The sequence below is a fragment of the Mus pahari genome, chromosome 15 (assembly GCF_900095145.1).
Source record: "Mus pahari chromosome 15, PAHARI_EIJ_v1.1, whole genome shotgun sequence".
In the NCBI taxonomy this organism is placed as follows: Eukaryota; Metazoa; Chordata; class Mammalia; order Rodentia; family Muridae; genus Mus; species Mus pahari.
Window position 1 is genome coordinate 17,800,302 of NC_034604.1, and position 26,548 is coordinate 17,826,849.

Genomic DNA, 26,548 nt, shown 5'->3' on the forward strand with positions numbered 1-26,548 from the left:
ACGGACTCTTAAGTATGCTCACTTGGACCTTTGTTTCCAGAATGTGAGTAATTATTATGTTCCTCATATTTAATACTATTTGTTCAAACTCTTTTCCATGATTGAGTCTCCAGACATGTAAAAAACTAACAATACAATTTCCAATGTGTTTTCAAGGTTCAGATGTGGCTATAAAACATGATATATATATATATATATATATATGATATATATCATATATATATATGATATATATACATATATGATATGTATATATATATATATGATATATATATATATATACATATGGTCTGATGTATATATAAAACATGTATATATATTACATCAGACCACTGCCCGTCTCTAGAAACAACTCTCCCGTGTGTTTTCTCATGCAAACATTTAAGATTAAAGGTGATCTGTACCATAATTTCTCTGCCAAATGTTTGTGGAACTATTGATAAATGAAGTTATGAAACATTCATGAACTTTCTTAAGCATTTCTTGAGTTATTCTTGCAATCTACTTTGGGTTAAGTATCACTGCTTCAGCCCTGCCCTAAACCATAAACCTCATGGAATCATTTGTACTCTGGGATGACTCCTTAGTACAAGTGATAGAATGTATGTACACAAGGTTGAAAATTCCAACCATGGAATTATCTAAAATTATATCATGAATTTATTCTTGGGAAATAAAACTATAAAAAGAATCAAGTGCTGTATAAAATGGAAAATATTTTTAATCCACTTTCAAGCAGGAAAATGAAAAATAATGTGACACTTCTCACCCAGTGATTAGGTCGGTAAATTTTAAAATGTTCCTTCAGTGCTAGAAAAAAAAATCATAGAAGCCAGGCCTTTCTCACACTAAACAGTTTAAAAAAGATGTGATAGCTACTTTAAAAATGAAATTTTTAGTTCTCACCCATCAATCTAACTCTTGAGAATCTATACCACAGAAACAGTATCTGACAGAATATATGAACTTCCTTATTCTATTGTTCATAGTAGCGATTAACCATATTTAATCAGAGTTTATTCAAGAAGTCATTAATTGAAGTTTTCCTTCAGGCAAGTAATGTATAAGATTTCAGTGAGTCTGCACTCTGCCTCTCTATACACATGCACTCGTGGAGTGGGGAAGGATGACATCTCTGCTTCCAGCTGGTAATGCTGTTTAGTGTAACCAGCCAGAGATGAGACTGTATGGTTGCAGCAAGCAGAACACAGGCAGCAAGCACCATCCTGAGTTTGGGTTTTTGAGGTTTGTTTTTTGGCTGTTGTCTCTCCACTGTTTCGCCTTTGTTTCAGACAGGGTCTTCTGGTTTGGGAACTCTGATTCACCTGCTGTCAGCCCTGAGTTCTGGGATGGTAGGTGCCCATCACTATATCTACCTAGACTAGTTCAGCGCATTCTGTGGTCTTTCTCCAGGAACATAATTGCTTTGTGGGTGGTGTTATTTTGTCTACTGCCACTTGTCAGTGTTGACACCCTTTGGCATCAGTGGCACTCCAAAGAATGGGTCTAGAGAAAGTATTCTTTAGCTCTTTTGTCTAGAAACATTCTCAGCAACTGCTACTTCTACAATGGTCCACCTGAAAAAAACACTACAGCAAGTGTAGACACAGTATTTGTGAACTCCTTGAAAAATTTAAATCCCTTTCGTCTAAACAGAAGGATTTCTCTTTCCCCACACTGTACCCCAATTGATGTTATTGGATGGGACTATTGTTTGCTATTAAAAAGTATACATTAGACTTAAATGTAAGAGCCTCTTTGTCTTGTCACAATGACGTTTAAAGTTAAAGAGCAAATTTACTACATGTATGCACAGGACACACATTGTGTGTGTGTGTGTGTTTGATTATATAAATATATAATTTATAGTTAGCATGACATAAAAGGTGTGAATAATATGGAGTTCCCACCTGGAACTGAAATACTACTCTTTGTTAATAGCTTCTGAAATAGTAATATTCTAAATGAAGCATGTTTTAAATGCTCAACCTCATTAGTCAACAGGAAAATGCAAATTTAAAACCATAATGGGATAACTTCTTCAAAAGGACTATAATTAAAAATAAATAAAAACATAACAGATGGTGTTACTTGGAAAGTACATTTCTTATAAATGATTATAGGAGGAAAAGATATGCAAATATTTAGGATAAGTTTCTGACATTGACGATTAAGGCTAAACATACACATTTTGGCCTATCAACATGCAAGATGCATGAGTGTGGTTTCAAGACATATTTTAAATGTCTGGGCTTGAAAAGCTGTCAGGATTAAATCAGCATAAACTGAAGTAAGGCACAAACATCGTAAGCTGTAAAAGGCTGAGTAGCTGTAAGTTCAACTACTATGAGGTTCAGTTTGGCCAGAGAGACAGTTTCGTGGGCAAAGCTGCTTGCTGTCAACCATGACCTGAATTTGATGTCTGGGACCCACGTGACAGAAGAAGATTAATGAGTGCCCAGTGTACAAAAATAAAATCTAAATTAAAACATAATTACATCACTTTCTCCTTTCCTTTTTTCCCCTGCAATCACTTCTATGCCCCATCCTCCCTCTGACCCAGACCCTCTCGCTCCTTAATGTTGTCTTTTGACTTATGCACCTATAAGAGGGTACATACATCCCAGCCCCAGTAAATAAGTAAAATATAAATTTAAAACATTAGGACTGAATTCAAAATAGCCACTATTCACAGATATAGAGATTATAAGTAGAGATTACAAGTTGGAAGTTAGTTACCGAATGTAGCTTGAGTGTTCTCAGACATTTGCAGTATGAGAGAAATCAGTGGAGGGTAGAGAAAATAAACCACCACAAAGATAGGAAAAAGTAAGGAGTCCTGTACTTCTGAAACGCAGGCTAGAAAGGTGCCAATGTAAAGGGCTGGTCAGCTTGACTAGGAGCTCTGGGTATGTTGCTAAAGAAACTGTCAAGGGAATAGAGGCGAGCCTTAGCCATATAAAAGTCGTTGCTGATCCAAATGAGACAGTGCTTGAGTGAGCAGGTCAGAAAAGTATATTGGGATTGACTTAAGATTAGGCATGGTCCCCGGTTGAAGGATGTGACCACCCTGCTCAAAAGATTTATCCCAGAATCGCTCCTGTATAAAGGAAATACAGGGACAAAGAGTGGAGCAGAGAATGAAGGAAAGACCACCCAGGGACTGCCCAACCTGGGGATCCATCCCATATGCAGCCACCAAACCCAGACACTGTTATTGCTGATGCCAAGAAGTGCTTGCTGACAGGAGCCTGATATAGCTGTCTCCTGAGAGGCTCTGCCAGAACCTTATCGGACTGAGCACAGGGACCCCAATGGAGGAGTTAGGGGAAGGACTGAAGGAGCTGAAGGGGTTTACAACCCCATAGGAAGAACAACATATTAACCAACCAGACTTCCCCCAGAGCTTCCAGGGACTAAACCACCAACCAAAGAGTACATATGGAGGAACCCAAAGCTCCAGCTGATGTGTAACAGAGGATGGCCTTATCTGGCATCAGTGGGAGGAGAGGCCCTTTGTCCTGTGAAAGCTTGATGCCCTAGCATAGGGGAATGCTAGGGTCACCACCCTAGGGTAGGTGGGTAGAGAAGCAAGTTCATAGAAGTAGATGTGTATGTGGGATAGGGAGTTTGAGGAGGGGATACCGGGAAGGGTGATAACATTTGAAACATAAATAAATAAAATAACCAATAAAAAATTTAAAAATAGGAACAAGATGACTAATATTATGACCAGATAAGACTTACTCCAACAATTGCAGGTTCAAGTTAGGAAATCAATAGATATGACTTGCTGTATTTATATGTAGCAAGAGACATTACATGAGCATGACCCCTAGATACTGAAATGAACCTTGACAAAATACAACAGCCAACTGTAAAGGTCAAAGGCACTCATAGGTTCAAACCTATAGGGATAATCCCTTGTGCACTGCATGGGAGGGTCACCTGTCAATCAAAAGCACATGGCCTGTTACCAAAAGGCAGGAGGTAGAGGGTGGGAGCGCCAATGCAGAGACTGGAACTCTGGGAAACAGCCAGAGGTGGAAGATTCCCCAACACCTTAGAGGAGTTGGATGCATGAACCTGAAGAGAAGTAACTAATCGTGTGGTAGACACAGAATATATAAACAAGTTGTACAAGCTACGAGCCAAAGCTTCAGGCCTAAGAATTGTATATTAATAAGACTCCGAGTCATCATTCCATGAACTACCTGCTTGCTTTGGGGGAAAACTGAAGCTAGGCAAAACCTAGTAAGAAAGGGGCAGAACAAATCCTATGACTTAGCGTTTCACTGAGGGTACTGACCAACATTTCCAAGTAACAAAACAACTGCAGGTGTGAGAATTGCTGAGAATTGCTGACAAACTACTAATACTCTGCATCCTGGATGTCCAGGATGAACGATGCTAAAAATAATAGAATAAGTATCATAATATATACTATGGATTAGGATTTTTTGATTATTTACCTAAACATAACCAGTAAACAAAAATTAATAAAAGAGAAATGTCAAGTTGCTCTTGCAACAACAACAACAAAATGGGTTTCTTGAAAAAAAAATACAAACTCTGCATGAAGAAACCCCTTATAAAACATACTCTTAAGTGACACAGAAGGCAACCTGAAAATCTTGTAACAGCAATTTCCTACACAGCATCATTCACATGAAACACACATCTCGTTATGTCTTATAAACCATAAAGGATCAATTTAATGTGTGGACAGATAGGCACCATTTCGCATTGAGATCTTGAGCATGAACAGCTTTTGACTTCTACGGGACAACTGAGAGGCAAATGTCACTTCAGAGAATGATAAGCTGTAAACAGTAATTTCAGCAGCCCAGATTCCTCACTAAGATTTTTTTCCTAAGAAATAAATAAGTGACAATAGAACCAAAGAAAGAATCCTGTGGATTTAAACAAGATTCAGTTTGCTGTTTAGTTGGGTTGAACATGATGTTCAATACTTATTTCAGAAGAAAAGCAACACTGATAACTCCAGCAGCATCATTTATACATCTAGGAAAAAAGTACATTTCAGCCTCTAAATTATGACTCAGATGCCAAACATGATCTGAGTATGATGGGACTCATGTCTAGTGATCTCATAGGATAAGTTATATGAAATCCAGTAATTTTTTGAATAGAAACACCACCAATGAAGCGAATTTTTAAGAAGTCCAAGCCAATGTTTACAGAAAACTGTGGACAAATCTTGTCAGCCCTGGAAGAATGACTACCATGATTCTTCATGGTTCTTCTGGCACTGCGTTATCAAGCAAATATTTTAATTTTTGCACAACAACATCATCTTATTAAAATGAATAATTTAGTTTAGACATGTTTGACATATTGATCACAGCTTTGTTTACAATGATTAAAATTAAAAGCATGAAAATCCAGCCTCTAAGAATGTCTCAAGTCACAAATATTACATCTTAAATGTAAAGTAACATTGAAATACATTTTAATTTAACATAAAGAGAAGCACATCATTGATTGTATGTAATACTATATTTTAAAATATCTTAGCAATCCTGTGTACCTGTGTAAACGCAATGCTAACATGGGCTACATCTTGACAGGGAGTAGAATAATAGATAAGGTTTTCCTGTGCACTTGACTGTATTCCAGACTTTGAAGGATGAATGCTATTTGCATCATTTAAGATATGCCTTGAAACAATTTTAGATCACAGTTTGTATAATGAATTTCATTTCTTGAGTGTTGTCACTAAGAAAACAATATATGCTAATAAGAAGTACAGCACACTTGGTGAGGAAAGCCTGACTGGAATTATCTTAAATAGAGCTGCACAGAGACATACTAACAATAGCAAATACACAAAAATTTGCAAAGAATTTGATGCAACGTATAACAAGAAATTGTGCTGGAGCTCTCAAAGCAAAACATCATGCCCTTTGTGTGCTTATATGCATAATTATACAGACAAACATATATATAACATATGCAACATTAGTTAAGAATAACAAAGTTTAAACAGGAAAGTATAAAATTACTAATAGGAGAAGTCTAAAAATGTAAAGGAAATGAAAACTGCAAAACATATATTATTTATTAGCAGTCAGAAAATTACAAAAATATTAAACTGAAAGCCATTTTCAAATTCATTTGAAAAGTTTAAACACTATATGAAAATACATATATAATCAGAAATAGAAAAATTTAGAGTAGAGACTTCATTATAATACTATAGAAATACATATGAAAATTTTAATCCTTTAGATTATTTCCCAGTCTGTTAAAAATAATTTCAGTCATGTGCAATATGAAAAGATCATATAAAATATCACTCAAGTAACAAAAAAAAAACCATAAAAAGCAGTTATATTTTCACCAGAATGTTTTACCCTTTATCAGATATCCAAGGAAAAAATATGTAAATGTATATTCATTCTCTAGGTAGTCAGAAAAAGAAAGTATCAAAGTTTAGATTATAAAGCTAGTATAGTCCAGATAACAAAATCCATCAAATAAAACACAAATTAGGACAGTGAAGTATAGACTCACTTATAAATATGCATGTAAAATCTTAAGTGAAGTAATTGCAGGTCAAACACAGCAGTAAATTAGAAGAATGATAAATCATAACTGGATAGAGTTTGCCCAATGTATTTAAAGAAGTTTAATATTAATACAATACAAAGTTTCAATTGGTCAAGTGAGAAACTACATAGTATCCCCTTCACGTACACCCAGAAAATATTTTTGTAGTCAATATTTATTGCTAATAAGCAGCTTTAATGAACTTAGTTTGCATTTTAAAAACCTAAGTATGATATTGAATATGTATTTGAGGTTGACATTTAGGAGACATCAAAGACAGATAATAAGAGGCAATGTGGAAATGTCCTTTTATATTTTATATATGTGGGCAGACATAAGAAATAGATGGAAGCCCTTCAAAGAAAAAATTAGCACATATGCCTTTATCTTATAGATGACTCATTTGTACACTAGATTTTGTGTGATAAAACTACATTGTTTTCATCATCCAAATATAAAATTGCCACTTGATTGTATGATATAAATAGCTTTGTGTCTATAAATAATATCCTTACCTATTTAGATAGGCTTCTTAATCAGTAAATTGAAAATTAAATTTACTTATATTTTTATAAGTAAGTGGTTTTTTTCTGGAATAGTTTGAGGTAAAATATGACATAAAATGGGCACAAATGTGTAGAAAATTTGCAGTCTTGGGGTTCCTATCTAATGTAACAGATCATTTATAAAGATACCAATTAATAACTTACAAAGTTAACTGATTACTTATAAGAAAAAAATTTTTTGAAAATATGCTTATATAGCAAATAAAATCATTTCTTTACCTGCATTGAATGACAAAAGTAAATGATTTTCAGTGGCTTTTGAAAAGAGAGGAGCGGTTTTCAGGATAGAGGGTTGGGTCGGAGTATAGAAAGGGTAAGAAAAGGTCTTAGGGGATGAAGCAATCCACATGCATCCTTCTTTTTGCAGCAGATGGAGAGCATTGCAGATTATATAGTTGATCAAAGTGTAGCAAACAACTGACTTTAGGGCTCTCAAAATGTGCAGGGCAGGGGACAGCCCATAGAACCATGAAAGGACATTTGCTTCATGATAGTGTATGGAAGTGGAGCTGCTCCCAGGAAATGTCCAAAATAAAGTCACCAAAACAAGACCGTCATAGAAACACAAGTCGACATGCTAACATGGATGGTGGAAAAGTATGACCCTTAGATAAAGAACTACAGGCTGATGGTAGAGGCAGAATCAATCGTCTCTGTGGATGAGCCAAAGTTAAGCATCCAGCCCTAACAAACACTGAGTAACATTAACTTATGTATTAGCAAGCTTTGTATGTGATGTGTGTATGTGTGTATGTGTATAATGTAATATATATATATATATATATATATATATATATATATATATATGCATATGCTTAAGGAAGAAGTCATGACCCTGAAGCTGAGTCTAGGGACATGGAGAGGTGGGAGCTGAAAGAGGAGGGTAGGGTAGAAAAGATGTGACTACAGCAAAAATTAAAAACGTATTATATAGGTATATGAAACTATTGAAAATATATGATAACTTACAAAATAAGAATAAGGAACTCATAACCTAATTTCACATTAAAAATTTTGATCATAAAATTAGAAACTTCTTAATCAGTTCAACGGTATTTGATTTACTATAGCTATTACTTGTAGAAAAGAAATGGAGAGCCGTGTTTGCATATATTAAGGACTAAGAATGGCAGAGGCTGGAGAAAAATCTATGTCCGTGATTAAACTGGGGGCAATCTAGGCCTTGAAATCTAGAAATGAATTCTCTGTGAACCCATATGAGCAATTAGGCAGCACAAAGCTCATCTCTTTCTTGAGCTGGAAGTGTCAGTTGCATACCAAAGACAAGGCTCAATGACAATGCACACATCCCTGCGTTAAATAGAGTGCTTGATGTGTGCTCCTGAAAATGTAGTTTAATTTCACCATGCTTTCATCTTTCCTGGAACGTGTGCTAGTCCAAACAATTTTTATAATTGAAAACTCCTAGGAACCTTTTAAATGCTTTTATGATTTCCTGTCATGAATAACATTGTGGTATTACAACAAATTAAAGAGGCATAGGATTGCCAGTTTAAAGATGATGTATGAACAAAAGATTATAGGCTTTGCAAATAATTTCTTCTTTGAAAATATCTTGTCAATGGGTGTCATTTTACAGATGACAAATTGAACTATCATCAACAAATTATATAAAAGTTATAAGTATTGACTAATAATATACCATCTGTTGACTGCTACACTTCCCAGGTGCTTATACCTTGCAATGAATTACGTATTTTAGAAATGCCTTAGTTACAGTTTCCACTGCTGGGATAAAAAAATTACCAAAAGCAACCTGGTGAAGGAAGGGTTTATTTCATCTTGGAGCTCTCACACTCCATTACTGAGGAAAGTCAGGGCAATGACTCAAGCCAGGAACTTAGAGGTAGGAACTGAGGTATGCTATTTTCTCTTCATGGCTTGCTCAGCCTGCTTTTCCATAGCACACAGGATCACTAGCCCAGGGCTGGTAGAGTTCACAGTAAGCCGGAGCTTCACACATCCATCATCAATAAAGAAAACGGTCTACAGACTTGCCCACAGGTATTACTGCTAGGGGTATATTCTCAAATGAGGCTTCCTGTTTTAAAGCGATTCTAGCTCATGTCAAGAAGGCAAAACTTGTCATCACAATTGATCTGTTGTTGACCTGACATCACTAGTCAACTAGGATATTTCCTTTTCCACTTGCATTTAAGATGGCATGCCAATATCAATATTTCAATATAAAACATAAATAACTTTAAAAGTCCTACAGACTTTAAATTTTAGCCTCTTTAAACGACCATACACTCTTTCAAAATCCAAACCTATTTAAAATATTCCAAGAATCTTTAAAAAAATTACAATCTATCTAAAACTCCAAAGGCTTTTTAAAAGATCAAGGTCTTTCAAATGTAGGCTCCTGTAAAAAAATAAAGAAAGGAAGAAAGAAAGAAAGGAAGGAAGAAGGACAAGAAAAGAAAAAGAAAAAAGACAAAAACAACTAATTAAACAGTTTTTCCCCATTAAAAATAACCAGCACACCATCATTATCAAAGCAAAGAACAAAACAAGCATATAAGAATTTAACAGTATAACGCTTCAGGAACCCATGATTGATTTTTAAAGGTCCAAAGCCCCTAGCACATGCGCGCGCACACACACACACACACACACACACACACACACACACACTCGGGCTTGTTCCATTCCATGGATGATGGTGTTGTCTTTGGTGGTTGCTGCACGGTACTGATATCTCCAATATGCTGGGGTTTCTATCCTAGCTTCACCATTGTCCCTCCTGGGTTCTTTTAGGGACTCTGTGTTACATGATACCAAATCCAAGCTTCTCTCCATGATCCCTTCTATTCCTGTGGCTTGTACAGCAATTGCGGCAGTTTCCCCACCAGGTGACTCTTCAGAGACAACTAGCCATTTGTTGTCTCTGAGACCCTATTCCTGGCACACCATGCCAAATCTCAGCTTCTCTCCATGACCCTTTCCTCTTTCATGCTTTCAAAGCAAGTACCACTTGGGAGACTCTTCCATATTACCAAGTCAGCTGTCAGCATTGTCTACCTCATTCTAGCCTCCATGTGCTGACCCAGAGGGAAAACTTTCCTCTTCAGTCCCAGCCATGTAGTACCTCTTGTCCCAGCAAAGCAAAGGCTTTCCTCTGGTGGTGATGGTCTCTTATTAATTACAGCCTGGTCTTCAGCTCCAGAGGACCAGAAGCACAAATGCTTCTTTTACAGTATAACACAAATAGTCCTAGTATGGTCTTTGCTTCTCTCTGAGACTCAAATCTCCATCGTCTGTGTCCCCCTCAAACTTACCCTAAAAGCTCCCCAAACAACATACCAAGCTTTGAACTTGCAATGGCTTTTCTAGACCAAAGTTCTAAAGTCCCTCTATAATCTTCCCAAAAACACATAGTCAGATCTGCCAAAGCAATACCCCAAAGGCTGGTACCAATTTCTGTCTTACTTAGTGTTTCCATTGCTGTGTTAAAACACCATAACTGAAAGCAACTTGGGAAGGAAAGAATTTATTTCAACCACAGGGTGTGAATCTAAACCTCTAGTATCTATTACAGAAATCACTATGAAGATTCCTCAAAATAACTAAAAATAGAAGTGCTGTATGATCCAACTATACCACTGCAAACAGTCTAAACACAAAGGAATCTAAGTCAATACACATGAACAAACCTGTGTGTTGATGTTTATTTTGGCACAATTTACAATAGCCAAGTTTGAAATCAGTCTGAATGCTCATCAATAGGTGAGTGCATCAAGCAACTTGGTAATACAGATCTGAAGACAGAGGGGAGAGAGAGAGAGAGAGAGAGAGAGAGAGAGAGAGAGAGAGAGAGAGAGAGAGAGAGAGAGAGAGAGAGAGAGAGACAGAGACAGAGACAGAGACAGAGACAGAGACAGAGACAGAGAGAATGAATGAGTTTTTGAGTTTTACTTGGGCATAATTAAGAACCAAAAATCATAGCATTTGCAGGAATATTGATGGAACTGTAGGTGATTATGCTAAGTAAAGCAGATCAAACTCAGAAATATACAAATATCATGTTCCCAATCATGTGTGAAATCTACATGTTATATGTATATATCCAAGTCCTATATGCATGTACATACATATACATACACCCATATATATTTATATATACCTACAGGTACTATTCAGGTAAAGAACTTGAAGTAGAGAGAGAAGAGGATAATTGAAGGTAATTGTAACCAATGTACATGAAATACTTGTATGGTAATATAATTAAGAAACAACTTCACTGGGCAATGGTGTCACACACCTTTAGTCCCAGTACTTGAAAGGCAGAGGTAGTCAGATTTCTGAGTTCGAGGCCAGCCTTGTCTACAGAGTGAGTTCCAGGACAGCCAGGGCTACAGAGAGAAACACTGTCTCAATATAAATAAATAAGTAATTAAGTAAGTAAGTAAATAAATAAATAAAGGAAGGAAGGAAGGAAGGAAGAAAGGAAGGAAGAAAGGAAGAAACTACAACAAGCATAAACTAATAAGACAAAGAACACTCTTAATAGGACAAAATGGCAACTAACAGATTGGGAAAAGGTTTTTACCAATCTTACATTAGATAGAGGGCTAATATCCAATATATACAAAGAACTCAGGAAGTTAAACTACAGAGAATCAAATAACCCTATTAAGAATGGGGTAAAGAGCTAGACAGAGAATTCTCAACTGAGGAAACTAGAATGGCCAAGAAGCACCTAAAGACATGTTTAACATTCTTAGTCATCAGGAAAATGCAAACCAAAATAACCCTGAGATTCCACCTCATATCAGACAGAATGGTTAAGATCAAAAACTCAGGTGACAGAAGATACTGGATAGGATGCTGGATAAAGAAGATCACTCCTCCATTGTTGGTGGGATTGCAAGCTGGAACAACCACTCTGGAAATCAGTCTGGTGGTTCCTCAAAAAATTGGGTATAGTATTACCTGAGGACCCAGCTATACCACTCCTGGGCATATACCCAAAAGATTCTCCAACATATAACAAGGACACATGCTTCCCTATGTTCATAGCAGCCTTAATTATACGAGCCAGAAGCTGGAAAGAACTCAGATGTTCTTCAACAGAGGAATGGATACAGAAAATGTGGTACACACTGGAGCAGTACTCAGCTACTAAAAACAATGAATTTATGAAATTCTTAGGCAAATGGATGGAACTAGAAAATATCATCGTGATGATATGTACTCACTGACTAGTGGGTATTAGCCTAAAAGCTCAGAATACCCAAGATACAATTTACAGACCACATGAAGCTCAAGAAGGAAAGCCAAAGTGTGTGTGCTTCGGGCTTTCTTAGAAAGAGGAACAAAATACTTAGAAAGGGAATAAATAAGGAGACAAAATGTGGAGCAGAGACTAAAAGAAAGGCCATCTAGAGACTGTCCCACCTGGGGATTCATTCAGTATACAGTCACCAAACCCAGACAGTATTGTGGATGCCAAGAAGAGCTTGATGACAGGAGCCTGATAAAGCTTTCTTCTGAGAGGCTCTGTCAATACCTTACAAATACAGAGGTGGATGCTCATAGACAACCATTGGACTGAGCATAGGGTCACCAATGGAAGAGTTAGAGAAAGGACTGAAGGAGATGAAGGGGTTTGCAACCCCACAAGAAGAACAATATCAACCAACAAGACCCACCCAGAGTTCCCAGGGACTAAACCAGGAGTACACATGGAGAGACCCATGGCTCCAGTCGTGTATGTAGCAGAGGATGGCCTTGTTGGGCATCCATGTGAGCAGAAATCCATGGTTCTGTGTAGGCTTGAGGCCCGAGTGTAGGGGAATTTGAGGGTGGGGAGGCAGGAGTGGGTGGATGGGTGGGGAACACCCTCATAGAAGAAGGAGGAGAGGGTATGGGGTAGGGAGTTTCGGGGGGGGGGAGGAAGGGAGATAACATTTGAAATTTAAATAAAGAAAATACCCAATTAAAAAATACAAATTTTAATTACTAATGAAATAAGCAGTCTCCTGAGTTGTCAAATCTGTTCTGCTATCCAACAGTACGAAACTAGTACAGGTAGGAAATTGGCTGTTATACAATAATTGGAGGGGAAAATATGCTATTTCTAGCTCCAAACCATTTTGTAAGTATTTCAAAGTAAGAAAAACTCACTGCTTTCCTTAAATTCTCCAGTTCGTTTGTTGTGCTCTGTGTTTCTCTCAGCACCTCACTCATGGCTTCTTCATCGCCTTCAAGGTCCATGTTAACTGACTCAATTGAGGTTGTATAGTGGGCATCCAGAGTGCTAAGTTTATCTAGTTCTTTCCTAAGATAAAAAAAGCTAATTTTTTAATCACATTGAAAAGACAATTATATTTAAACCACTCTCTAACTTATTTGGAATCAATTACATTTATCCTAAAAATTCTCCCATCCCACAGCAGTTCTAAATTTCCTAAAATGATCAGATATTAAGTAAAGAGTACATACAAAAGCAGACTAGTACTCTTGTTTCCCAAGGAATGGAGAGAAAAGCATATATATATATATATATATATATATATATATATATATATATATATAAAATCCCCTTTCAGGAGTTTGTTTTAGATTGTCTTGTGGGAGACGTTGGATAATAAAGTGATGTAAAGCTACTGGGCATTTAAATGTCACCATTTTCACATCCATTAATCAGGAAAACCCAATAGGGAGAGTCAGTCACACACACACTCTCTGTTATTAAGAACTAGCATACAAGTATATGAACTTTAAATAGGATGGTATTGGCAGAGTATTGGACACATAGAACAATAAAACAGAACCTAGTAGATACAAACAGAGCCATGTAAATAGGACTTGATGAATCTTGACAATGTTTCACATGCCTTGTTGTGCCAGGGTATGTTCATGAACCTCCAAAAGACCAAGGAGCCAAATTCTGATGTAATCACATTAGGGTCTCTTTATTCTTGTTGGAGCTTACACCACACCATCGTCTCTGATGCAGGAGAGTGTGAGAGAGCCTCAAGCCCAGACTCAGGCAAGCATTTATAGAGTCAAGAAGCAGGTATCTAGCCTGGTACATAGCTGACTGGGGGTCTGCTATGGCCTTTACCATAATTGGCTGGTGCTGGGAGCCAAACCATAAACTTAACTTCTGTTTTCTTCCTGACTGGTGGTTGTTATGAAGTGAAGCATCAGGAGGCAGACTTGTAACATGGAGGTACAGATTTGTTGGGGAATAATTTGGAAACTGGTGCTAGAGGCAGGTTTTGCTGGGGTATAAGCTAGAAACTGATTCTAGGCACAGGTATTGTTGCGGGGTAGCCTAGAAACTGGTGCTAGGCCTGTCAGTTAACTTGAGTTTAGTCTTAGGTCAGGTTCTCTAAAATGGAGTCTGGTCTCCCAGTCCTTTAACCAAAGCAGTGTGCCACAGGGTGCCAGATTACATGAATGCTAAGAAGAAAAGCTAAGTCTGATTAAATCTCAAGCATCATCCACCTAATTCTTCCAAGTATAACATGTAACACTAGATACAATATGCTAGAAGAAAACCCTTTGCAATTGAGCATTAGAACAAGAGGTTTCCCATGTCCCTAAGCCTGTAAGACAGAATTGGCAAACTGAATTCTAACAAAATTTAAAACTTTTCCATGACAAAACACCCCCATAAAGGGATAAAAAGGTAAACCTTTTAAAATCATAAGGTAGTTGCAATTTACATATCTAACTTTTAAAACTAAACTTGAGTTCTCTATAAAAAAATTATTTATACCAGGCAGAAAAAAAAAAACAAACACTTGAGCAGATATTTCATAAAAAAATTTACCATCATGTCAGCACAAAATGTGCAAAAGAATTTGAAATAAAATTTCAATGCTACAAAAAATGCTAGAGAGTTTGAACTTTTTTTTTTTTTAAGTGATCTCTTCTTGGTGGTGTGGATATATAATAGTATCTCTATACTGTGCAGCTAGTTGCAGTTTTTTTTGTTTATTTGTTTTGTTGTTTTTTTTAACTAATACATACTTAGCACACAGTTTTGCAATCGTGTTCAGAGATAGGCATTCTATAGAAAAGAAAACTTAATGTCTGGCAACATGTGGTTGGTTAGGCAAATGCAATACACTCACACCATGAAATTCCACTTAGTAATAAATTCCGAGGCATTCTTGGAATTCATCTGCTAAAGTGGATTAATCTTAATTGAAAAAGAAAAGCAAAAGCAAAAACAAGAACCCAAAGGTTGCTTGTTCAGTGATGCGTTTATGCAACACGCCCAAATGATGAAGATTTGAGGATGGGGGCCATAAATAACAGGGATACAGAGATAGGCAGCCTAGGAGAGGACACCATCCCACACTTGGGTCAGTGCAGTAGTTGGTGAATTTACACACAAGAAAATTCATATAACTACACATGCAATCATAGTCATCCATGTGAATCAATGCATGTAAAAACATGGTGCATGGAAAACCTGGGCAGGGCCTACTTTCTAATCTGATATCATAGTTCCAATTTCTAAGATCGCCCCCATTGGAAGAAACCTGGAGAACGGAATTGAGAACCATAGACTTCTGTGGTTCTGTAATTACTTATAATGAAAAATAAAGAAAACAAACATGTGGGGAAAATCACTGTATAACTTAGCATAGTTAAAACATCATAGTTATAAGGAATATTATTACTGGTCTGTCATTGAACAGCATTCTGCTCCAAATACACACACACACACACACACACACACACACACACACAGAGGCACAGGAGGCATTGCTATTGGAAAACTTGAAAGACAAAAGAAATTTAGCGTGAAATTTATATGTTATATCAGCAAATAACCTCGGCATTTAATAAATAAAGAATAACCATGAAAACAAGAGGTGACAAAACCTGACTAAATGACATTAATTTTAATTTTATTTATTGATTTAGTTGGGCAGGTAGTTTATATAGAGAGAAATATAAAAGTTAAATAAAACCTCAAAACCAAAGAGGCCTGTAGAGATGAGTCAGTGGTTAAGATAAAATGCTGCTTTTGCAGAGGACATGAATGCAGCATCTGGATGGTCCACAGCTGCCTATAAATACTACTCCAAGATCCACTGCTTCCTTTGGCCTTCTTGGGCACTTGAACATCTGTGGCACACATTCACACATAGACATATACATAAATAATAAATCTTTAAGGTCTCAAGGACATAGGTGATCTTTAAAAGGACAGCACAAGTCACAGGATGAACTCTCTTCCTAATGGAAAATTAAAATTCAGAGATTGCATTGTATTTTGTTTATTTAGGTTATATTATAAGTCTTTGTACTGGCTAATTTTGTGTCAACTTGACACAGCTGGAGTTATCACAGAGAAAGGAGCTTTAGTTGAGGAAATGCCTACATGAGATCCAGCTGTAAGGTATTTTCTCAATTAGCGATCAAGGGGGAGAGGCCCCTTGTGGGTGGGACCATCCCTGGGCTGGTAGTCTTGGGTTCTATAAGAGAGCAAGCTGAGCAAGCCAGGTGAAGCAAGCCAGTAAAGAACATCCCTCCATGGTTTCTGCATCAGCTCCTGCTTTCTGACCTGCTTGAGTTCCAGTCCTGCATCCTTTGGTGATCAACAGCAGTATGGAAATGTAAGCCGAATAAACCCTTTCCTCCCCAACTTGCTTCTTGGTCATGATGTTTGCACAGGAATAGAAACCCTGACTAAGACAGTCTTATTTTATGTACATGGGCATCTTCTATATTCATGTCTCTGTAATACTTGTATGCCCATTGCCCAAAAGACTCAAAAAAGGGCATCAATTTCCCTGAATCAAAATTACAAAAAATTGTGAGCCACCATGTGGGTGCTGGGAATTGAGCTCAGGTTCCCTCAGGAAGAAAGAGAGTGGTCTTAGTCTCTGAGCATCTCTATAGCCCTGATGTCTTATTTATGCTAAAACCCTTCTCCTCCATAATCAACCTTAACTTGTCAAGATAACCTCATTGAAGCTGTTATTCTAAGAGATTTTTCAGCCAAGGAGAACTCTAGACAAAAACAAAAGGGGAAGAGAAATGATTGTCATGACTGTACGTCTATTTTTAAATCCTTCTGTAAAATGAAATATTGAAAGTGTTCTCATGGGTCATAGAAACAAAACATTCTACAATCAGCAAGCGTTTAAGTGAATGGAAGTAGATAAAAAGAGTAAACTTTTAATTATTTTTGTAATACCCAATATATCAACAGCATCCAATGTGTTTTGAATCTGATGATGTAAGCATATTACAACGTAATAAAACAGAATTATTATCACGCAAAGAGAAGGGAGAACAGAATGAAAATGAGTAACAACATGGAAGATGGTTCACTAAGCAAAACAGACCATAGAGTTTATATTCAAGGGATGTACTAGTGATCTGTGAGTTTATTCAGTGGCCCAACTTTTAAAACATGCTATCTATAACAGAATAAATATTTCTGTCAGTGACATGTTTTCTAGTGAGTATAAAACATAAATAACCCAAAACATTGGAACTTGAAAATATTTTCCAAACATTAATAAAAATAAAATGTAGTAAAATTACCTTTATAAATAAGCTTAAGGAAAAACAGAATTCTAAAAACCAGAAAGGGTGAATTTGAGACGACAGGAAACCAATCAGTATCTCCAGATATCATAATCACTTTAAACTTGTATGACTCTGAGTATATACCATCAAATATATGAACTAAACATACAATGGAGTATCAAATATGGGGACTTTCATGAGCTTATAGTGTATATATATATATATATATATATATATATATATATATATATATAGTGTATGTGGGTGTGTGTGTGTGTGTGGGTGTGTGAGTGTGTGTGTAAATGCATACATCCATGTGAAGGCAAAAAGAGGACATCCAGTGTTTTTCTCTGTTACTCTCAGCCGTATTGCCTTGAGATAGAACCTCACTGAATATGAAGTTCTCTTGGTTTTATCTAGGTTTGTCTGCCTACCCACTGCTAGAGGTAAACAGACATAAAACATAAACAGCCATCCAACTTCATCCTTAGATTTTGGGGATTTAAACACAGGTCCTAATTCTTAGAGAAGAACTACTGTTACCCACTGCTGAGCCATCTCCCTAACTCTGGTGTCATATGACAGAATTTTATAATCTTTTATCAATATTTATCTGAAGGTATCAAGGAACAGAAAAAAAATAGTATTTTCTCTAATTGTCTTGGAAATAAGCAGCCTCAACGAAAGGGAGGTAGGGGGACCCTCTAGAAAGTACCAGAGACCCAGGAGGCAAGACACTCTCAGAACTCATTGGGGGTAACCTTATCCTAAATGCCCAACATTGTGGAGAAGGAACTCAAATAGTCCACCTCCAGTAGACAGACAGGGTCTCAAGTGGAAGGACAGGGCTACTAACTCAGAGTCAAAATTCCTGACCCAGTTTTGTTCCTCTCCAAAAGAACTACAGGAATAAAAATGGAGAAGAGACTGTAGAAAAGGAGGTCCAATGACTGGCCCAACCTGAGATCCATCTCATGGGGGTAGTGGGGGAACCAAGGCCTGACACTACTATGCTATGAGGTGCTTACAGATGGGAGCCTGGCATGGCTGTCCTCAGAGAGGCCCTACCAGCAGTTGACTGAAACAGTAGTAGATACTTACACCCAACCATTGGACTGAAGTCAGGGACCCCTATGGTTAAATTAGGGTGAGAATTAAGAAGCTAACAGGGAGAATGATACTGCAGTGGCTGTTCCTTGTTGTCAAGTTGACTATATCTGGAATGAACTACAATCCAGAATTCAGCAGTGATCCTAATCTGAAGACTGGAGATACAAGTTTCTAACCTGGATCTTGGCATGGAGATCTTGAGGCACAGTGGCTATGAATTTCAGAAGATTAAGACTGGGAGATCTCTGAGTTCAAGTTCATCTGGGATTAAACCTTTAATCTGGGCCACATCTTCTGCTGGAGATCTACATAAGGATAATGGAAGAAGAAAGATTTGCTCTCTCCTTTGCCTGCTTGCCCTGTGGGACTGAGCAGCTGCTAGATCCTTGGATTTCCATCCACAGCTGCTGCTGACCATTGTTGGGAGTTGGACTGTAAATCATCAACATATCCCCTTACTATATAGAGACTACCCGTAAGTTCTGTGACTCTAGAGAACACTGACCAATACAGACTGCAAAGGAAGACAAGCATTCTCAAGTGATCCAGACCCTAGAGAGCTCCCAGAGGCTGAGCCACCAATCAGGAGCATACAAGGGTTGGTTGGATGTCCCTGGCACATATGCAGCAGAGGTCTACCTGGTCTGGCCTCAATGAGAGAAGATGTGCTTAATTCTTGAGAGACGAGGCCTCAGAGAAGGGGGAAACCTGGTGGGAAGTGGAAGGAGTACCTTCTTGGAGGCAGGGGTGAGGAGGAATGGGATGAGGAACTGGGGGCTGAGGTGGGGGGCAATGACTGGAATGTAAAGAAATATCTACAGCATAATTTCCACACCTGAAGCTAAGGAGACATCACAGAAATAACTGAAATAACCTTTTTGAAATTTTCAGGTTAAGAATAAGTACTCTTTATATATTGTTTAGGTCTTGATTTTATACAATATAAAAATTGATTTTACATGGTTCTAATAATAAACATTCCTGTTGAAATTTAAGAAGGGGTGGGAGAATCTGTTCAAAGTACACATTCACGTTCAATAGGTCTGAGCTGAACATGAGATTATGAATTTTGAACAATTACTTAGATAATACTAATGTTGATGTATGAAACTTAATCTTTATGATATGAAATGAGTTCGAGGCCAGCCTGGTCTACAGAGTGAGTTCCAGGATAGCCAGGGCTATCTTGAAAAACCTAGAAAAAAAGAGAAAAAGAAAGAAAGAAAAGAAAAGAAAAGAAAAGAAAAGAAAAGAAAAGAAAAGAAAAGAAAAGAAAAGAAAACAAGGTACTCAATAAGGAATGAATGTGTGTTTTCCCAGTTACGTAAGGCTAACTAAAAAGACGTGCATGTTGGTGACCATGTGGACCAAAACTTAGCATTGGATTCCCTAGAACTGTAGTCACAGATGGTCGCACACCACAACCTAGGTGCTGGGAACTAAGCCTTCATCCTCTGCAAGAGCAGCATCTCAATCCCTAAACCTTTGCTCTAGTGGTTGTGGGAAATATACCATCTTAGCAAATGGATGCTATCTAGATCATAAGATTTGTACTAATTGTGCTCATTGGCATATATGCATTTGACTCTAGCTTCATAATGATTTTAACATGGAATTAATTGTCTCTAATAAATTATGAATCAATTTAAACAAAGAAAAGTCTTTGATGTCACTTTAAGCCAAAAGGAATTTCTAGCCAATGAAAGAAACCAGAAGGTACGTTGGGTAGTCTTTGACAATTTGGCGCAGATAGAATTGTTTTGAAAGATGGAACTTGAGACAATGTCCTCTCCAGAACTGCTTGTGGAAATGTCTGTGCTGCTTTTTTGGAGCAGTGGGGGGGGGGGTAGGGTGGGCTGGACTGACATATGAAACCCAAGTTACTGTTAGCAATGCCACCCAAGGATTGGTGGTCCTGAGTTCTACAAGAAAGCAGGCTGAACCGGCAAGTGAACTACATTCTTGTGTGGTCTCTGTGGCCTCTGTACAGGCTTCTCCATCCAAGTTCCTGCCTGGACTTTCCTGGACGATGCAATCTCAGCTGAAAGATAAAATTAACCCTTTCCTCCCCAAATTGCTTTTGCCCATAAAAATTTTTTTCTATTTTTGTGTTTTATCACAGAAATAGAAACTTTGACAAAGATAGGATGTATCAGAAGATATGTTTACTTTAGAAATTTATGCAAGGAGATAAAAATCTCAGCTATTAATAAGGAGAAGATCTATGCATTTAAACTATTGTTCTATTAGTAAGAAAATAAATACAAGTTGAAATATTAACATGCTTATAATTACTGCATTGATTCATAATGATTCATATCTCATTAAAAAATAAGGAAATCCCTTTTGCATGCAGGTGACAGGGAGATACATTGCTTTCATGCTTTATCCTCATGAAATTTGGTGATATGAAAATTTTAAAACTAAAATATACTGTTTTGTGGATTTACTAGATTTGTACATTAAATATTCAAATTTCAATTGACATAAGCTTGATGATAATATTGGCTCAAGCAGTTTAAATTCTGAGCTTTTCAAAAGGTTTTGAGCAGTAGTATTTATTAGTTTGGCTAATCTTTCATTTCTAGACACTATATATAGTATATAGGGTGAATTCTTACTCGTAGGACGTTGCATTTATTAACTCTTCTCGAATTTCTTTTTCATTCTCTACTTTCAAATGCTTAAGCCTTAATTTTGCATCTTCACACTCATCCACCGACTCTTTAAGCTCTTCATGAACTGCTCTAAATTTTTCCATTACCTAGAAATGAAATATTTGTTACCCATATATTTAAGAATGATTAGTTAAAAAAATTCCAGTGTCACATACTTTAGGGTTAAAGTTTTTAACGTATATTTTCTTACTATAACTAATCCTCTAAATGTGTACAGCTAAGGAAATAGGGTTCTGTTTTCCTTTCCCATGATTGATAGTTCATTTTATTCTACAGAAGCATAAAAGTTACAGGTTTATGTGCTCAAGTTAAAATCATCTTTTAAACCACCGATGTTGGTTTTTAATGTGCATTTATTATTTTGTTGCAAAAATATGAAAATGTGGAGGTATAATGAAGATTAAAGCACTTGTACTCATTTTAATCAGAAATAACTGTTGCTATATTCCTGTAATAGTCCAAAATGTTTACTTTTAGTCATTAATGGAAACCATCATCACTTCCCAGCTGTCTCCATCTCTCCTTTCTGCATGTTCTCCTATCTACCAATCTTGTCTGAATTGCACTACATGACAGTTGCTGCTCTTCCCCATTGTCAGGCACACGGACAAACATTGTGCACAACTTAAGAGCAAATTTGAGGAACACAAACCCCACTATGCTGAAGAGAGCTGCAAAGGGACTTTACAAGCTTCAATATTTTCTTCAGATGCACTGCTGACCAGAATGTGCTGAGTCAGAGGGAAGAACTTTCCTGAATGCTGGCTGGCAAATTACTCTCCAGGAAAAAGAGTAACAGCTTTAATTCTTACCAGCAGAGCAAAAAAAGCTTCTGTGTTCCAAGAAACTTGATCACTTGCACACAGTGAGCATGCGTGGTGCCTACAAGGCCAGAAGAGTCTCCTGGAGCTGGGATTCCAGATAGTTATGAGCCTTGATAGTCCAAAAGAGCAGTTCCAAGCAGCACCTCTGGCCCATCTCACAAGGATGGACTGGGAAATTTTAAAACTAAATAAAGGCATTTGCACGGAAAGGTCTTAGATGTGTCGTTTCAGTTATATTATGAGAAAATTATTTCTCATTTTAAATTTTTGTATTTCATTTTATTGTCTTGTCACTTTGGCAAAAGTAGTCTCTTTAGCACACATCGTGTCCTGTGTAGTCATTTTCTCCCTCTTTTGCTTGAAATGACTGCAGGGTTTCAGGGGTTAATATGAATGCTAATGCTGTTTGTAAAATTCTGTAATTTTTGTCTTTATTATAATATATGGATTAAAAGAACAAATCTTGCTGGGTAGACTTGCCTGGTCTCAGAAACTGCATTATACAAAGTTATACAAGTTCCATTCTGGCTTTAGCATTTTAATTATGACAAATAAATCTCAAGAATCTTTTGATAAAAATCAGACCTTTTTCTTTTATTTTGGTGACAGTCTAAGTTATAGAACTACATCTCCTAATGTCAAGTAATTTATAGTCTGCTAAAAGGATTTATGCATGAGGTGGTTCATTATCATTTGCCTATTTTGATAAAGGACTATTTTGAATATATTTTCCATCATATTTACAGATATATATATATAATATATATATACTGTTAATAGTTTTTTTTTTAAATGTCACAGATTTTGCTATTAAAATTATCAGCTTGAATTCATTTAAGGATTCCCTTCATTTTTGTGGACTGGGTGTTTAAAAATAATATGAAATGATTAGTTGTTAATAGGCCAAGTCACATCCAACTACAGTACTACTAAATTCAGGATCAATTATTGTAGGTTTCTTTTGATAAATTTCTCCTAGAATCATTGGGCAATGTTTACTATGTAGTTTAATTTTTCATATGTTATACAATATTTTAGAGAGTATGTGCTTTTTAAATTAAATGTGATGCACCTTTTATAATTTATGACTTTGGATTTATTTTATTCAAAACTCAGATAACATAAAAAGAATGATGCCAAAGTATACAAGTAATCAGTCTCAGGTATATTTACAATGCAGGGTTTGTAATCCCTGTTAGGTTACACCTGCAAGCATGCCAGCAGGGTAGAGCTTGCTAAATTTTAGGAACTTCCTGTAGAGTGGTTAACCGAGTAGTTTTATCAGGTTCTAAAGCATGTGGACTGTTCTCTGCATGTGGTGGCACAGAATGTGAGACTCGGGAATTTGTTTGGGTGTAGGCTTGATGTACTACTTGAGGAGAGAAATGGACAGCCCTCAGCCAAGTCCCAATATTATCTTATTCTAGATGCTGCAGTTAGCCTTATCTTCTATATTGAGGTTTAATTATCTGCGTGGACGTTATTAATCTGGATCTTTCATTTTCGTGTACATATCTACAGTAAGGAATTTGTTTGCATATTACACTCTGGATGTTCTGCCTCTGTTTTGATCCCTGTAATTAAATTCAGGTGAACACTAAGTTTATGGCTCACTTGTTCTTATTACATCATTTTGTAAAGGAAGAAGGCAAGGCACGAAGATTTACAAAAGTTTTCGAGATCTGGAAGCTTAGAGTAGGGATTCTAAGACACAATGCATGAGCTCCGATTCTAGGGCCTTCACTCTGAAAAGCTGGTCAGCCTATTTCTTACAGATCTGTATGCTTCTGCTTCTGTCTAAGGAGTCATTTGGTCCCTGCAGTGCTAATAATTCTGTTTTTTATTCCTGAGTTTTGTCAGTTATACTCATTTCATAAATCAAAAATGTGATTTTTTTGTTCAGATTACTTTTCTTCTGCTGCGTCACTGTAGGGTTTTTTACATTGGTGAATGATATAACTATGCCTAGTAGTGTCTCATCTGTATTATGGGGAATTAATTCTGGTGATGTGTACCCAGAGAGAAGTTTCCACACAGTTCCGGGCTTCCCCTGCAGAAACATATTAAGGTTGTGTCTTCTGCTATGTATTATGCTAAATACTGGCCCCCAAGGCCTGGTGAGAATCTGCATGTATACTAAGTAATGCTATGTAAGCTTGCTCCTTAATTTAAAAGTATTGGTTGAATAAAGATGTTAATAGCCTATAGCTAGGAAGAAGTAGGTAGGTGGAGTTTTGGTTTCTCATCTTGGGGTCTACAGTAACACCATAAGGGGAAGGAGGAGGAGGAGGAGGAGGAGTGGGAGGAGGAGAGTGGAGAAAATGCCATGAGTACATGAGTCATGAAAACATAGCTATGAGAGCTAGCCAGTTGGAGTTAAGAGCTGCCCAGATAGAACATGGCAAGTTATAATTTAGTGAACAGGAAGTTAGTGATAGGGAAGTAGACAAAGGAGCTTAGAGGGGGGTAGATATCTGCTCAACTCTAGTGCTGATTTAAGGCTTAGTATAAATCTAAAAGTTATGGTATTTTATCTGGGAACTGAATGATCAAATGGGATAGAACCCCCTGATTGAGATTAAATGTTTATATCTACAACGGAAACCAAGAGAACAGACGGTCTTACTTTCACCCCTGAGGTAATTAGAGGTGGTAGGTGGAATTAAAACCAGTTGATTAGAAGCTCTGCTTGAGAAATTCAACACACAGCAAGGGGAGCAATGAGGTAGCAGTGACAGAGCCCAGTTGTTCCCCAAAGTAGGCTATGTCACCCAGGATTCTTTAGAAAATGGTCCAACAGGAGAGAAGACCTACCCATGGTGGTGGATTTAGACTAAGGAAATGACTCGTGGAGGTCCAAAATCTACAGTGTGATCTCGAAGCCAAACCAGACAAATATGCAGTCCGAATCCAATGACTATGCTTTCAAACTTCCATTTCACTAAAAGGAGGTCAGCTTTGATGCTGTCCAGTACTTGAACTGATTGGATGATAAAAGGTAACTGGCTTCACTCAAAATGCTCTTCTTGCCTAAGACAGAGGCATTTAATGAAACATTCCCCCATGTTGACACAAAACTAGTCACAGTGCATCTCTGATAGGTTTATACAAAGGCTTCTGCTTTCTTGGCCTGTTGCAGTAAGCTCCCATCATTCCTAAGCCTCCTCTCCTGGCTGCTGACAACACTGCTTCCTCTGCCACCCACCTTGGGCAATACCCAGGGCTGCCCATGGAGAAAAAACTCAAGCTCATCAAATAGACACCAATTTAAACAAACTGGGACAATGCCACTTAGGATTGGCACAAGGTCAACTATAATTGTTAAAACAAGACTGGGTTAACCTTTTCTTTAAAGCACTAGGTTTTCAATACATTTCTGCTTTCCAGTTTAACATCCTTTCTCCTGGCTCCATACCAGAGTTTGCTTCATGGCTGTCATGAAGTCAGAGCTAGAGCTACCATCTTACGTAACAGGGAAGCATAATGTCTTAGGGTTTCTATGGCTATAACAAAACACCATGGTCAGAGAGCAAGTTAGCAAGAAAAGAATATATTTAGCCTACTCTTCGACAGCAGTGCTCACTGTTGAAAGTCAGAACAGAAGCTCAAACACAGCAAGAACCTGAAGACAGGAGCTGATACAGAGAGGCCACAGAGGCATGATACATAATGGCTCACTCCCCATAACTTGCTTAGTCTGTTTTCTTATGGAACTCAGGACCACAAGTCCAGTGATGGAATCACCCATAATGGACTGGATCCTCCCCCATCAATAACTGGTTAATACAGCCAGATTGTATGGAGGTATTTCTCAGCTGAAGATTCCACCTTTCAGATAACTCCAGCTTGTGTCAAGTTGACATTAAACGAGCCAGAATAGCTAGAGATAATGAGAGGTGATTATTTTGAGAGGGTCAGTCTTTGTCAAGGAGTTTTCTTAGAGTTACAAACTCCTTCCTAGTGGAAGCAAAACCACACCAGGAAAACAGGGATGCAACTCCAGCTGACACATTATCAAATTGTGGAAGGGTAGAGGAAGGACCACTACTCTCCGAAGGGAAACATGAGGCTTTAGCAAAAGCACTACTCCAGGCAAGTTTTCAGAGGAACTCTGGAGAACAGTGGAGTATTAGGTAATGAAATGGGCCCTGCCTACTACTCATTAATCACTAGGTATACAGCTGAGGAAAGTTAACATGTACACTGAAAGAATACTGGTGTGAACTTATTGTGTATTGGCAAGCTGCAGTTCTGTCAATACATACTA

General features: G+C 37.3%; 1 protein-coding gene across 2 annotated transcripts in view; it reads right to left on the minus strand.

The window, feature by feature from the left end:
- Ccdc178 (coiled-coil domain containing 178) overlaps positions 1-26,548 on the minus strand; it is a 358,443-nt gene that overhangs the window by 270,312 nt on the left and 61,583 nt on the right. For both annotated transcript variants that reach the window (XM_021214517.1, XM_021214519.1), the window contains 2 exons: positions 21,401-21,543; positions 13,290-13,443 (listed from right to left, as the gene is read on the minus strand). In XM_021214517.1, the coding sequence (XP_021070176.1) occupies positions 13,290-13,443; positions 21,401-21,543 (297 nt within the window). The remainder of the gene's footprint in view (positions 1-13,289; positions 13,444-21,400; positions 21,544-26,548) is intronic.